This window comes from Balearica regulorum, chromosome 11 (genome assembly GCF_011004875.1).
Source record: "Balearica regulorum gibbericeps isolate bBalReg1 chromosome 11, bBalReg1.pri, whole genome shotgun sequence".
Lineage (NCBI taxonomy): Eukaryota > Metazoa > Chordata > Aves > Gruiformes > Gruidae > Balearica > Balearica regulorum.
In genome coordinates this window covers 8422982-8438944 of record NC_046194.1, presented here as the reverse complement: position 1 = coordinate 8438944, position 15963 = coordinate 8422982, and the positions used below count along the sequence as shown (strand labels likewise).

The 15963-nt window shown below is 39.4% G+C and overlaps 1 protein-coding gene across 1 annotated transcript; it reads left to right on the top strand.

The window, feature by feature from the left end:
• Positions 1-5898: 5898 nt before the first annotated feature.
• Positions 5899-14740, top strand: BRS3 (bombesin receptor subtype 3). Its single transcript, XM_010310625.2, has 3 exons — positions 5899-6530; positions 9201-9552; positions 10130-14740. Exons 1-3 carry the CDS (start codon positions 6100-6102, stop codon positions 10535-10537), a joined length of 1191 nt encoding a protein of 396 aa, XP_010308927.1. The 5' UTR covers positions 5899-6099; the 3' UTR covers positions 10538-14740.
• The last annotated feature ends 1223 nt before the right edge of the window (positions 14741-15963 follow it).

Here is a 15963-nt window from a genome sequence, read left to right as displayed (position 1 = left end):
ACATGAGAGCACCATGAGACTTGCCTCGTCATCTGCATACTGTAATTGTTTTATTACATTCCTGATAAAAGATGAAATGTACCTTGATTTTGTAAAGTTTTTGCTAAATACCCTCATAACATTATTCAATGATTAGGAGCAGCAGAGATTTGGATAAAAGCTGGACAAGCAGTGAGAAAAGTGGTGGAATACTCAAGACTTCTCAGGCTGCCAAGAAATGGCTGGAAATGCCATTTCTTGGGCAGATCCGTCAGGACGTTTCCTGCTTTGGAGGTCTAACAGCGGGAAGAAGAGCAAGCTGTATGGCATGGAGTGGTGTCAGGTCTCCATTCTTCTATTGATCTTTTTTCTATTCAAAAAGCAAAATCTGGAAGTAAATTTTTAAAAACCTGTCAACATGCTTTTGTAAAATGCAAAGCGCTATTTGTTCTGGGAAGGCGGTTAGCTCACTTCCACTCTCCATCATATGCCTAATGGCTTTTCTTGCTAAACAGTGTATCATTTATGTTTCAAGCATGGCATTGTTTAGGTTGTCAGCCGGAATGAAGATGTGTAATTTTCTTTGGGCTGAAATAATATCTTCCGCGCCGACACCATTACATTTGCTTTTCTCCAACATATCTAAGCTGACATTCTGTCACAGAATTGTGCATTGATGGTTTTCACAGAGAGAGGACATACACAAAGACAAATCTAATAAAAAATTGTTATGCGCTTCTGATTCACATCCTAATAATTTTAAGTGTTGGGAACAGCTTCTGCAGCTCTGGCTTGAACGTGACCTGACGGGCAGCGGTGCGTTACCGGTACAAACGCATCCTCCTCCCCACGGTTCTGATTGTGTCAGTTGACTCTGCTCGTTCTCTGAGAAAGCAGCAATCTAAAAGCTCCTTTGATTTCTAAGTCATTCTCATTTACTCCCAGATTGTTTATTTTTAGCGATACATACACCAGGAAATGCGTGCTCTATTTTAAACCAATGAAAGAAGCATTTCTGAAAGTATATTTATCTATGAAGACAATTATTTGAAGTCAGATCTCAATGGGTTTTTAACAATAGGTTAGACGATGCAAAAGAAATAAAAAATGATAGTAAAATTACTGCAGCGGCTGTAGTGACTCGGGCAAAACCCTCCCCACTCCCATCTTGCTATTTAGACAAAACTCCACCACCCTTCGTACCGACGAAGTCAGTGGGTGCAGAGCCGAGGTGTAGGCAGCTCACTCAAGGGTCCCTGGAGACCTTCTATGTCTCCGCATGGACAAGTGGCCAAAGCTGCCTTCTAGCTCAATGTATGCACAGCACTTTGATAACCATGTGATAGATAAATATTACATAGGATGACTGTTAAAGGTCAGTACAGGTTGTTTACGTTTTCTTCTGACAGTTTATGCATCTACAGTAGTGGTTAGCAATACTTATCCCCAATAAGTATAACTCTTTCTAAATTTAGCAGGTAGTTCTTATTGGGACAACGAAAGAAATGTCATTATGGGAAATGATTTGAGATTAAAAATCAAAATACTGGGAAGATAATTACCTATTGCATAAGATGATTGTTAAGTCTTAATGCACAATGCTCCGTGCTTTCAGGTACCAGAAAGTATTTAGCATGTAATGGCACTCTAATGGTTCTAAGTTAAATGTATCATTGAGAGTTTCGAGGATGCCCAAAAGAATTATGCTTGCTATATTACTTCATTGCCTGATTGTTCCTGTAACAGAAGAAAATCAAGGATACATTCCAGTGTTTATTTTTCTCCAGACTTCAAATCAGTGTTCTACCTCCAAGGAGGAGTAAGAGGAATGTGCCTGTGATGGCTCCATGACAGAGTCCTGCTCTGTGCTGAACAGTCTGGGCAGTGAACAGCAATCAGGCTCCTCTGTAGAAGAGATCTTGATCTGAGAAAAGCCTTTAATAAAAGAGGATGCCACAACAGAGTCTACCAAAAATTCAGGACTAGGATAGACAAGCTGTTCGGTATCTCTCTGCCGTTAACACCCGAAGAACATAAACGTCAGTTCGCTCAGTGGAGAGACAGAAAGATACATCAGCCAGCAATAAACAGATGGTGAAATTGCTAGGAGAGACAATCAAAGCAAGGGTCGAAAATGAGTTTGAGACATAAAAGAAGAATTAAGACAACTAAATAGTTCTATGCAGAAATTATTCAAATAATGACCTAAGAAAGTGAGTTAAAATAATCCTAAAAAACCCAGGCTGGCTAATATAGCTGTAGTTCAGTGTGTATCAGTTTTGTGTTCCTAGCACTGCAGCTACAAAGCATTTTGACATATTTGTATAAATAACGATCAATGCAACATGACCAATGTATACTGAAATAACAAAAATACGCTACACAAAATAATTACAGTTTTGGAAAATCTATTTCTTTAATGGGAGTTAAGATTTTGGCTGCTTTCTCCATATTTTGGCTTGGTGCAGAGCAAATGGTTCCGAAAGAGATTTTTCTGAGTGGGTGACACTACACAGCACATGGAAATGACTTAAGTCAGCAGTCACACTACATTAAAACAGAAAATTTGCATTAAAAATACAGTTAAATTATATACTCTTCAGTATTTTACTTTTTTTTTTTTTTTTTCCAGCATGGAGCTTGGCAGTGCTAGGTTAACAGTTGGACTTGATGATCTTAAAGGTCTTTTCCAACCTAAACAATTCTATGATTCTGTGATTCATTTTCTGTGAAGCCTGGTACTTGAAACAATAGCCACAAATACCCAAATTGCTTTTCTCTTTGCACCAGAAGACAGAGCTCTAAAATAATGCCTTAGAGTTGTTTACTGTTTGGAATAATGATGCCATTCTCTTCCTTTTCAGCTGGATTTGCACAACTGAAAGCTATCGGAATCTGTGTTAAAAATGCGGTGTGTTTTGTCTTGCCTGGTCTCTACCCATGACACTAATCAAAAGCACACAAAATTGATGAACGGAAACATTGAAATTCCACCACCATCAAATTGCATATTTGTTTACTATCTGTCCTTCAGGCTTTTGTTGGGTCTAGAGAATGTGATTTTGTGTGCTTTTTCAAAATAATATTTTTCACGTCCTAACGATCGACTAAGACAGTATTGTATGTTCCATAAAGAGAGAACCTGGCCGACTAGCTAAAACCTGCAGTAACACAAGGACTGTAGGAAGAATTGTGAGAAATGAAGGATCTTCTTTCTGCCAGATTCCCCCAAGGAGGCAGAAAGCTGGGAAAAATACAATCTCTCAGTAGAAATAGAAATCCAAGTAGAACTTCAAGCTGCTGTGAGCTGGGTTAGACAGAGGTACTGTGCCCTATTAGAGAGCAGGGAAAAGGTGTCTATGTTCCCAGGTAATGTGGGCTTCTAAAGTATGAAGCATCAGACTGAACATTCAGATTCAGATATATGAATTCAGGTCCAGCTTGGAATAAAAAGCACTTGAAGTACCAGAAGTAAAGAGAATTTTAAGTACTTGCTGCTTTCTGTGGTTGCTTTCATCTTGGTGGCACACGTTGATGTCCTCAAGAGGTTTAAATATGGTTTGGGAGGTCTGTCACCTTTCCCTTCATGCCTGAATCATCCCCCAAACCAACTGTTGGAGCATCTCATTGCTCAAGAGTCTCCAGTCCTCTGGATTCTCTCTCAGATGGCTCTGAAAGCTCTGGGACTGTAAGAGGTTGGGATCTATGCTGCTAGCTGAACTTTGGTGCATCAACCAACCTCTAGTGCAATTCAAGGCAAGTAACATGTTTCTTTCAGTTAAATTCCAATTTCAGCTAAACACCTGATGTTTCATTCAGATGCCTTCAGTATTCAACACTTGATAAAGAGCAATTAGTTCCCAATGTTTGGTGATACCCTACTTCTCCTATACAGGAAATCTATAAACATTTTATGTAACTATCTGACATTAAGCTGTCACAATCTGCTACAGTTGCCGAAGTCTATATTAAATATAATACACAGAACTACGCCAGTGTGGGTGGACAACATAATCGGGCATCCTCAAAGGCACCTAAATCTGTGAGCAACCTACATACTGTGCCTGCCTAAAAGGATGTACTATGGTTGATCGTGACAAGAATTTCACTTCTAAAAGCACTTTCAAAAAACATAATTGGAATTTTAACCCATGCATCCTTTTTGTACCAGTGACTCCTTCTGTCACCTGGCCACAGAATTGGTCTTCCATCTGATCTACCATCTACCATCTGGTCAATCACCACCTGATACCTCAGGCATAGTTGTGTTTTCAAGGACTGGAATTGGGAAAGGGAATATTAGACTTTTCATGTGTAGTACTTAGAGGAGGAGTTTTTGAGTAAATGAAACAAATGTGATTTTGTGTGTCTGTGTGTCCATGTGTGTGCAGCTAAAGGGACTTGGCTATAAGACAGCAGATGTGATTTGAGCAGGGTACCTTCTACACTCGAACATCACAGCTGAAGAACAATCTGGGGGAAAAATACTGCAGCTACTGATCTTCATTTTCAAGGCATAAAGCTCAGTCCTTTGATATCTTTTCCACTTGCACTACTTAGACATTAGATCTTGGCTTCCTCAATTTCAGGAGATTTAACTCAATAGGTCACATTCCTTGTACCTTAGTTTACATTAAAGTTAATCAGAGCAGAGTTAAGATTTGACTGTTGACTAATCTAAAGATAAGAAAACCCATAGCACTAACGTGTTCGATTGTGATAGTATCATGAAAAGTTATTTTTCTCTCAGAAGACTTGAATCATCAATTGTACCATCCAAAGCCAATAAATACATGCATGTACCCCACCTGGAGTACTGCGTCCAGCTCTGGGGGCCCCAGTACAAGAGAGACATGGAGCTGTTGGAGAGAGTCCAGAGGAGGGCCACGAAGCTGATCGGAGGGATGGAGCACCTCTCCTATGAGGACAGGCTGAGAGAGTTGGGGTTGTTCAGCCTGGAGAAGAGAAGGCTCCAGGGAGATCTAATTGCGGCTTACCAGTACCTGAAGGGGCCTACAGGAAAGATGGTGAGGGACTGGTTATCAGGGAGTGCAGTGACAGGACAAGGGGTAATGGGTTTAAGCTGAAGGAGGGTTGATTTTAATTAGATGTTAGAAAGAAATTCCTCACTGTTAGAGTGGTGAGGCACTGGCACAGGTTGCCCAGAGAAGCTGTGGATGCCCCATCCCTGGAAGTGTTCAAGGCCAGGTTGGATGGGGCTTTGGGCTACCTGGTCTAGTGGAGGGTGTCCCTGCCCATGGCAGGGGGGTTGGAACTAGATGATCTTTGAGGTCCCTTACAATCCAAACCATTCTATGATTCTATGATTATTGCAAGATAACAGGCTTCTGTACAGCAACTATCTATAAACATGTTCAAACTTCAGCATAAATTGTTGTTTTGATGGCAATGGGACTGTTTCAAGGGACAAACCTAAGCTTTCATATAAGTGTTAGCAGGATTGTGGCCATAAATTTCAATCTTATATTGCCTTTTGGAAGGTTACTGCATTTCTGTGATAGAAAGACTAATCACAACGTAGACAAGCACAGGCTGTCTCCGTGGCTTTTTCAGCAAATACTATCTATATTATGAGATACTTTATCTGCCATTAACATATACTGTAGAGCCTTGTGTTAAATTAGTATATTCTATGCTTGAGCAAACTATTTCAGGTTTTCATTTTATTTCCTTTTTAGAATATTTTGAAAAATATTAACGAACATTTGCTAGGTAATATGCAAACCCTAATGCTACAGTAATTACAATACAATATTTACTTGCCAGATATCTCCAAGAAAAAACCCCCATCATTTCAGCTAATATCTTTAAAGAAACCCCTTTTCTCTTTTTCCTCCTCCCTCTCTGCTCCACTAGCTGAAAAGCCAATAAAAAGATTCTCCACCTCCTACACAGTTCAGAACAAGATCCGTGTGCATTTCTCCTAGGCATGTTTGGAGACCCAGAAGGGGATGAAAGTAGTTAAGGTGCAACGGGAATCTTAATTTCAGACACAAATCTGTACCTTTCTACTGACCTTGATGATATGCTGCAAGCTAAATATTAAACAATTTTTTGACCAATTTAAGTCCAGCCTGGGGAGAAGAAACAGTTAAAGAAATGTCTCAAGTATACTTGCATTCAGCTAATGAGACTTTGTGTGCATCTACAAATGGTACAGAACTGAAATCAATCATTGATAATGAAACCACAAATGAAAAATGGACCGAAGACTCCTTTCCAGGATTAGAAATACTGTGCACAATTTATGTTACATATGCTGTGATCATTTCAGTGGGTCTCCTTGGAAATGCTATACTCATCAAAGTCTTTTTCAAGATTAAATCAATGCAGACGGTTCCAAACATCTTCATCACCAGCCTGGCATTTGGAGACCTACTGCTTTTATTAACTTGTGTGCCTGTAGATGCAACACGTTATATTGTGGATACCTGGCTCTTCGGAAGAATTGGGTGCAAGCTGCTGTCTTTTATCCAGTTAACCTCAGTTGGAGTATCAGTGTTTACCCTGACTGTTCTCAGTGCTGACAGGTGGGTCTAATGCGACTTGATTTGCCAGGACATACCGCAGGTGTGAAGTTAGAAATTAATAAAAGAGCAGAAATGATCATTTTGCACAATATTAAATGGCACATTGTAATAGATTAAAAAAAAAAAAAAGCCAACAACCAACCACTCTCCCATTTAATTTTAAAATGTATGTGAGAAAAATTGGAGCAGTTCTTTTTGAGGGAGTAAAGTGAGAAAAATTCTAAGTCTTTTGACCTCTTATTAGCTTGAAGTACAGTACATGTTTGGTTTTTTTTTTCTCAATTGCACAGAAAAAGGGAAATTGCTTAAGGCAGGGAAAAGACAGTATATTGGTGCTATCTAGTGGTGCACTAAAGTAGTCAGGGAGGATCAAAAATAAAACTGAAAATGACCAAATGGAAATCCTTTGTCCTACGCACTCAGTGAGGCTCTAAAATCCTAGAATGTAAAAGATTGGCATGTGGGGTAAAAAGCCAAAAAACCCCACAGAACAGACTGGGGGACAAATAGATGACTCTCGTGATTTGATGGTTACTGCAATACTATCGTAATTTTCAGCTTGATAAGTGTTTAGTGTGACATGACACAATACAAATATTTTATCTTATAGTTCTTATAACTTTTCCAGAGATATTTTAGCCCAGAGGTCCTGAATTTAAACTCAGGTTACAATGACAGCATTGTTAGCAGGGATCAGTGCTCCCATCTGACTGCTGTCAGGAGTTCAACAGTCAGTTTTCCACGCACTTCTTCCCTGAATGAACAAAGAGGAGATTTCAGTTCAATCAGCACGAGCATGTCAAGGAGCAAAAAAACCCAAAATGAATTTTAGTATTACGAGCAAAAAAGATTTTCATATTGTATGCCAGAAATTGTGGATTGTATATAACAGCAGGTAGTTCATGTGTCCAGAATTTAAGTAATGCCAGTTACTGTACTCCAAAAAAACCCAGACAACACAGGAATGGCCACACTGGGTCAGATCAAAGGTCCGTGTAGGCCAATATCAGCCTCCAGCAGTGGTAGTACAAGGACAAGAAAAGATGCATAGGAAGGATAAAGACCACTATCCAACACTACACCTATCCCCTAAGCCTTCAGATGACCTCTTGAGCAGATGTGGTTTCTGTCTATTTAATAACCTCAATGGATTTCTCTTCCAGATCCTTGGTCAGCCTCTTGAACTTGTTTAGCAATGACTTTCACTGCCTGTTGCATAAACAGCTCCTTTTTTTTTGCTTTGCACGTGGCCCTGGCTCTTGTGCCAGAAGAGACCATGATCCCTATCCATCTGTCCAGGCTATTCATGTTATATTCCATCCTTAGTATGGCTTTTTTGAGTTAAGCTGTGCAGAGCAGTGCATGGTGTTCAAGAGTTGCATGAACCAGAGATAACTGCACAGTAGTCTCTTTTGCTCTCCATTGTTTTCCTAATAATTCCTAACATTTTGCCTTTTTGCTGGTTTTTTTTTTTTTAGGGTTTGGTGGGTTTTATTTTTACTACTACTGAATATTAAGCTGATGTTTTTACTGAACATAGCTCCAAGGTCTTGGTCCTATATGATGTCAATTCAGAATCCATTATGGACTAGATGACCTTTAAAGGTCCCCTCCAACCCCAACTATTCTATGATTCTACGCTGACGCTTGCTTCTGTATTTAATTCTTCATGGTAGGTGTTATATAAAAACTCCACGCTACATTTTCACAGGGTAACTATATGGTAAACTTACTGAGAAAGCTCAGAACATCAGTCGTGCACAATGCTAGACCATCATGTTCCAATGTGCTAGTAGAGCTCGACATCAATAAAAATGGTATTTATTTGATAAATAGCAGTCCAGCTTGCAGTTTTCTATTTAAATTTGCCTAGAGGAGAAAAAGACCAGACCCTCAGCTTGTGCAAAATGGAACAATGAAGCTGTCTTATCCTCCAGAGTCTTTTTCACTGCCTTTCCTTTCATGCCAGTCTTGTGCCCCCCCGGAAGGGTCTTCTGTCAGCATCACTGAGGGTCCCTGATGCTTTGGGAGCAGGGTGTATTGTTTCCTCTGCCTCATCCACCTTTGTGGCAATTGGTCCTTTTTCCATGTCCCGTTTCCACACTGATTTTCACACATCTATAGATTTACACAGATTTTTTCATATGTCTGACTCAGTCCACATGCTGCAGAATCGCAGCCATGAATCACCAGCAGTGTTAGCTCCCGTTTTATAAATATGAATGAATACCGGAGCATTACTTTCAGTCAGATTGCTGCACTCAGCTGGGACCTTAAGAACATGGAAGAGAGGAGGGGTGTATTTGTAAAATAGTTAACCTGTTTCGTACCTTTACCAGTTTTGCATACTAATTCCCTCATTTACCTTTCTAGGAAGTGCCATAAAAATAGGAGAGATGATTGCCCTTACTGATCCTAATCCAAATAGTAGAAGTCATGTTCACTTAGGAAGGCTTTAATGACAAGTCCTGCCAGCCAATTCATTAAAATGCATACTTAAAATTAACTTTTACATTTCCATCTTAATTATAAAGATCTAGTATCTGTTTTCTTTTTAAAGATGATTCTTAATTAGCAAGATCAGGGATGGCTTTATCTTCAAGAAGTTTGCATTGTCAGTGTTTGCATTATAACTGTATTTATTCTGACAGTGATGTTGGTTGGTTTTAGGTACAGAGCCATCGTTAAGCCCTTAGAACTGCAGACTTCGGATGCACTCCTGAAGACCTGTTGTAAAGCTGGCTGTGTTTGGATCATCTCCATGATATTTGCTATCCCAGAGGCTGTTTTTTCTGATCTGTATTCTTTCAGCAATCCTGAGAAAAATGTAACTTTTGAGGCATGTGCCCCCTATCCTGTATCTGAGAAGATCCTGCAGGAAGCTCACTCCCTGGTTTGCTTCTTAGTGTTCTATATTGTACCCTTAGCTGTCATTTCTGTCTACTACTTTCTTATTGCCAGAACTTTATATAAAAGTACGTCCAACATGCCAGCAGAAGAACATGGTCATGCCCGTAAGCAGGTAAGCTACGATCAAGCACTAACTTGTCCAATTTTCCAAAATCTATCACACTGACTAAGTCTGAATTCTTGAGCGCAAAACCTTTACCCGATAATAGAATAAAAAACTCCATAAACTCAGCCCGTATTAGCAATCCAAATTCAGCTATGCAATTAAGGACATGCTTACAATTCATTAACTTAATTGTGAGTGTACATGCTCTCCTAAAGAGGGATGGGGTTTTTTTTGTTTTATTATGAACCCATTAAACTCAGGAGTTAAAAAGTTGAATTTTAAACACTGAGACCTCATCCATGTGAGCTGACACATTAACTATTGTACTTTTAGATCCTAGTCTAGATGAGATTGCCACGTGATTTATAATAGAAAGGGAATGTGCTCTGCACTGAAAATACTATGTTTAAAAGTTATGAAATAGATTTATTCTTCTATTGGTTTCTTGGGGGTTTTTCCCCCATTGTGCTTTTTTGGTCACTATTGCATTTAGACTTTTAGACTCCTTTGAAAATCAGCACCAACTACATAAACATGTGTTACTAATTGCTATTAATACCAAATATGCATTATTTTCTTGTAGATTGAATCCCGCAAGAGAGTTGCAAAAACAGTGCTGGTGCTTGTTGCTTTGTTTGCCTTTTGCTGGCTGCCTAACCACATCCTCTACCTCTACCGCTCTTTTACATACCATGCTTCTGTAGATGCTTCCACCTTTCATCTGATAGCTACTATTTTTTCACGTGCCTTGGCCTTCAGCAATTCCTGCGTCAATCCTTTTGCTCTGTATTGGCTGAGTAAAAGTTTCCGGCAACATTTTAAAAAGCAAGTCTCATGCTGCAAGGCAAAATTTCATACAAAGCCTCCCAGTGCTACTCACAGTAATACGCCTACCAGAGCCCTGTCAGTCACGGGCAGTACGCATGGCTCAGAAATCAGTGTTACACTGCTAACAGATTATAGTATCACAAAAGAAGAGGAAAGCGTTTAGTCTGTCTGGGATGAAGAAGGACAGAAACTGAGCCTTTGCAATGAAATCACTGCTACTGGGATCCTGGAAAGAGATGCCAAGCCTTGCCCTGCCTGCGAAAGAGTTTTCATCAGGAGCTCCTCTTTTTTTTTTAAAATATACAATAAAGAAATCAAACTGTGCGGGAGAAGAAGCTGCAACAGCTGAACTTTCCAGCATAAGCTCAAAGGGATTGTTCATGTTTCCAAGCACGAACAAGGATCCCTAGCTGGAATTCCTGCACTGGGCAGGACACGAGTCAGCAAAGTTGATGTGAGAATTGGCTGTGAGGATGGTTTTGTTCTTGGTGACTTGTTCTTTGACTTGTGACTGAGAGCTCCCTCTGTCAAGTACTTGCATGTACAGCAAGCGAGCAAAACCTCGTATCTTCATGACACCATCAACGAGACAGATTTTTGCTTTATTTCTTTTCTTGTCCCAAATGTTAAAAATTGGTAATCACATAAGAAAGCATCCTAAAATGAAAGAAAGCTAAAGTTTGTAGTTCAGTGTAGTAAAAAAGAAAAAGCATTATGGGCCAGATCCACACTAGCCTTTGCTCTGCCAGTGACTTTGAAACTCTGGGTAAGAGCTGACTGCTCTGCAAAGGGATGCCCTTCTCAGTTCCTAAGGAAGGCAAGGGAACCAGCAGGTGATCATCTCTCTCAAAAAGCTATAATCATCTTTAACCACACTTGTAATATCCTTTGCGATCTGTGGGTAAACCATCTCGACAGCGCAGAGTTCTTCATTGTTATAGTGATTTAATATCAAGAAGTAGGGGTGCATCTGTATTAGAGTTCTAGTTTGGATTTAGAGTGCACTTTGGAAGCGAACTCCTCAAACATCCCCTCTTGCCTTACTTTGCTCTGTCTCCCAGACTGGTCTTGAGTGCACAATGTGGATTTCTCCCAGATGAAACTGTGTGTCCAGTCCATGGACAGACTAGAAGTAGTACTTTTTGAAGTAAAGCCCCCAAAAGTGTATGGCGTGGGGGCCAGGCTAACCATTTCCCTCCACAGATCCCTGCTGTAGTGTACGTGGTCATAGCTCAGTGGTCTGCACATTTTCAAGCATGCTGGGAGAGCTGGATTTTTCTACTGTACTAATTTTCTGTTCTTCAAGTTATTCAAGTAGTATCCCTCTTTAGTATTAGGATAGATTGTCTTTATGAGATAGGCCTTCTCATCTCAAATCCACTGATTTTGTGACTCTGCATGCAGAGGCAAGTCAGTGACAGCCGATCATGGGCAGCCTCTGCATCCCTGAAACGCTCAGCAGCACTGCTGGCAGGGACTGCCTTCCCATCAGGACAGACAGGAGGCAAGTCTTCCTACCCCATATTACAAAAATGTTGAAAGACACCTATTTTTATGCATTTTGTGTACCCTGAACCAAAATCTTGTTCCGTGGGAGTTGGTGATAGAAAACACAATAAATTTACCACTGCTTAAACTAAGGGACTTCTATCTCAAAAAAAGAATTTGTGCATTAAAGTATAGAAGAGAGGTTGCAACATATGAATTAAACAAAATAGTGCTGTTAGTCACAGAAGTTTTAATTTTAACTGGCCCTTGAAGCTGTAACACCCTTCCAGCTGCACAGAGCTCCTAACAACATGTGGCTGGAAATCCATCCATCCATGCACCATTAGAGTTCATTGGAAGATGAGAAAAATCTATTTGCAGTCTCTCTCTGTTGCCTGCCCTAATCAGAATAATAAAACCAAACTATAAATCCCAAAGGCATTGGAATAAAATCTTTCTCATCATCTTAAACCAGTTTAATGACAGTCCATTTTAATCCCATCAGGCCTGGCCTTATTTTACTACATTCTTCATGTTACAAGCTGCAAGGCTATAAGCACTAATTTTCAAATGGATTCTCCCTTTTATTGAACAAATTGTACACCAGGATAGGACCACTGAAATAAATGCAAATATAACAGCACAGAAATAATGGCAGAGCAGACTCCAGAGACCTTATTTTACTCTCTCTGTCTTAATATAACACATTCCTTGCTATGCACAAATATAACAAACATATTGCACTGATATTTTCCCCTTCTCTTTTTTGTTGATGGAGCTGCAGGGCGAGACTGAAATAAGTAAATAAGCCTACACACTTATGAGCCTACTTTTATCTTCCTGGATCTTACCACAGGGAATTCCAAACAAAAGAAAAATCCATGAACATTACAGTTCCTTACATCATTCTTTTTTCTAGCTTATTAAAGCCTTTGGAAAACAAATCTGCCCCATGTTTCTGGACTTGACACTTTGTCTCTGTTGGAGACCAAATTTCCCACTGCAAAATCCTTGGCTACACCTCACAGTAGCCCTTAAAACCCACAATTTCCTAATTCACCATTTTCCTTGCTTTGCATGCAGCTACTTCTTGCTTGTGTGACTACTGTCTAACTAAATGGTCTCCCTATTGCTAATATATCCTGTTACAAAATCGGTGGTTTTGCTATATGCTGCACATGTTTTGGTTAAAGACTGGCAATATTTCAAGCCATAATTTAACTATTCTGTGTACCTTATGCCTTTATAATTCTGTACTTTCAAATCTTCATGACATTGTATTGGAGTGATGTATTAGTCAATATTTATTTTTATCTAACCAATCTGATACTATTCATTCCATCTATTCCCCCAATATAATTATCTATAAAATGTCTCCACATTACCACAACTGGATTTAAGGGAAAAGGGTTGTTTCCTTTGCAATCTCTTCTCAGTGTTCCAAAAAACAGTTCTAGGTAATACGAGTGTAATTCTATAAGAACATATGGGAATAACGTCCATTTACAGAAATATTGAGCGTTATTTAGCAAAGAACTGGCATGAATATTTAGGGATTTACTATTTATATCCACAATGAAAGAATAGGTAGAAAAAAGGCACAAAATACTGAAAGGCAAGACTCCATTAAAGGTCTTGTTCATGTGGAGTCTTACTGAGTAAGTAAATATGATTTCTAGCATGTACCTTTTTATAGTTCATTTTGTGAATGAGATGTAGCAGTTTTAATACATATAAATGTAACAATGTTCACATTAGCAACAGGTTTAGCATCAGCACTCTAATTTGTGCTGCCACTACAGGATGCTGGTTCAGTTTAAAAAAAATCCACAAAACCATGTCAAAGCATGGATATTGTGTAAGAGACTGCATCTCCAGCCAATGGCACAGAGTATTACAGTCAGTTATGACATGATAGCCATTTCAAAGCTCACCATCCTGTTTTCATAGTTTTATTTTACATAGTTAAATATGGGCTGCCCGGTGACGCTCATGTGCTTCTGCTAAGAATATTACAATTAAAGAATAAGCTGAAGTTACACAGAGCTACAGCACTTACACATTCCAAGCAGTAGTACTTATAATAAAACATAAATAAATACAGGCTTTAATTAGTGTTTAGTTATGGGCTCTGCCTCAGTGCAAGCTGAACTGTTTTGTGGAATTTCCCCCATCAGCATAGGAAAGGGTATCGGATTTTTAGCACATCTGGATCTGGTCCTGTCCTTTTTCGCACCGTGAAGGCTCCTCTTCACTCTCACTTGTCTGTGTAACAGCTACAGGCTCCAGCCCCGAGCAAAGCCCAGGAAGGAGTAACTTCTCTGTCCTTAATCGCTAGTTACTGCCTCCTTGAGTTAACATAACAAACCATCTTAAGAAAAGAGTGTTAACTCTTTATTTAATTAAGAATTAGCTAGTGAATTCCTGGTTCCCCTCTAACAGATAGCAAAACACCACTTGAGGAAAATCAAGATTTGGGTACTTTTTAGTAGGTGGTATCTCTAGACCAATAATCAGTTCTGATGAAAAAAGGTTGTCTTTTATCACATGGAAGAGTCAGACACAGATACAAAATCACCATGCTAATGCCTCCTTGTAATATTGACTTTGAGATACTTTGTCAGGATTTAAAACACCATTTCTTGACAGCTTAGACTGATCTGAGCTGTGTAACACTTGAGCTTTTCACACTATTCTGGAACACGCACCTTGCAGCAGCAGTGCTTGCGCAGCCATGAATTACGTCGCTCTAAGGATGTGATTGAGAGGAAAGCTGTCTCGACCCCCATAAATGATGAGTTTCCAGCCGAATCAGCTCCTTGAGCGGCTCACCATGCCATCTTTACTGAAGAGGAAGAGAACAGATGGCAGTGACACGGTAAGAAGCTGTGCTGCAGTAGCTGCCGACACGCATGCTGTTATATGCTGAAAGTGCGAGGGAATTTGAGGTAGTTTGTCCTCATTGCTACACTACAACATGTAGATCAGACGTACCATGCACTAAACCTGCTGCACACAAGTACACTCTCACTTCCATTGGATTGAGATTAAATTTGGATCTCCCACTGCCCAGGCCAGTGCCCCAATGACTCGCTGTAGGCAGATCTACACACCAGGGCAATCTGTACTGTGTGGGCACAGCGCTCACTACATTTACTCAGGTTATGAATGTAAAAAGCTGCCAAAATCAAATTAGCAGTTTAAGACTTAACTTGTACTGCTCTTACAATGTTTAAGGCTATGATTATCTTCCAAACAGCTATAGAATTCCAATTTTTATAAGCACAGTTTATGTTAAGCCTCTCATGCTCCTCACCAAAATCCAATACCTATTTGAGAGCTAATACAAATGTTTATAAGTGACCACAAAACAATCTTTGGACAACTATCGTAATAGCCCTGCCAAGGGAAAATTCTTGAAGCATGAAAGATGTCATTAACTTGGCTGGACATTCTTTGTGAAACAGCCAAAGGTTACTAGAAGTCTATATTTATATCCTCGGCAATTTCATCTGACGGTCTGTTGACCAGCCAGTTAGCTGATGTCGGTCTTTCCCTACAGAGCTTCACAAGCTCAGGATTGTGTCTTTGATTTTATTATCATTCCAGTCTGTATGACAGTAAAGATATATTTGTTCCTGGAAGACTCATTTCCAGAAAACTGTACTAAGTATTATTTTCATTGCTGAGTGGAAAGATTACTTTGCCACTGGCAACCAGCCCCTGCCAGCTTCGGTGGGACTGTTCAGCTAAATTTTCATTTAAAATATGAGCACTATTTTAATACCTGGGTTTTATAGCTCTAGGTTAAATTTTGCAGAATAAAACCTAAACAGTGTGCTCCTTCATCCTCTAAATAAAAATATATACTTTTAAATACATACTTTAGCAATTAAATTTGGTTTTGATGTACCACTATCTGAATTACACAGTGAAAACCACTAGATGGCACTGAATGAAGGTCTTTGAAAATAACTGATTCAAATAGAAAACTGTATTTAAAATATTTAAGTATCCACAGATAGAGTACTACACTGATCAATAACTAATTGCAGGCTTCATTAATGCAAACCAATTCAAAATTTTGAAGACAAGCCTCAT

Coding starts and splice junctions, on each gene's coding strand:
- BRS3 (XM_010310625.2), top strand. CDS start 6,100: ATGTCTCAAGTATACTTGCATTCAGCTAATGAGACTTTGTGTGCATCT. Junction 6,531..9,200: donor ACTGTTCTCAGTGCTGACAG/GTGGGTCTAATG, acceptor GGTTGGTTTTAG/GTACAGAGCCATCGTTAAGC. Junction 9,553..10,129: donor ATGGTCATGCCCGTAAGCAG/GTAAGCTACGAT, acceptor ATTTTCTTGTAG/ATTGAATCCCGCAAGAGAGT.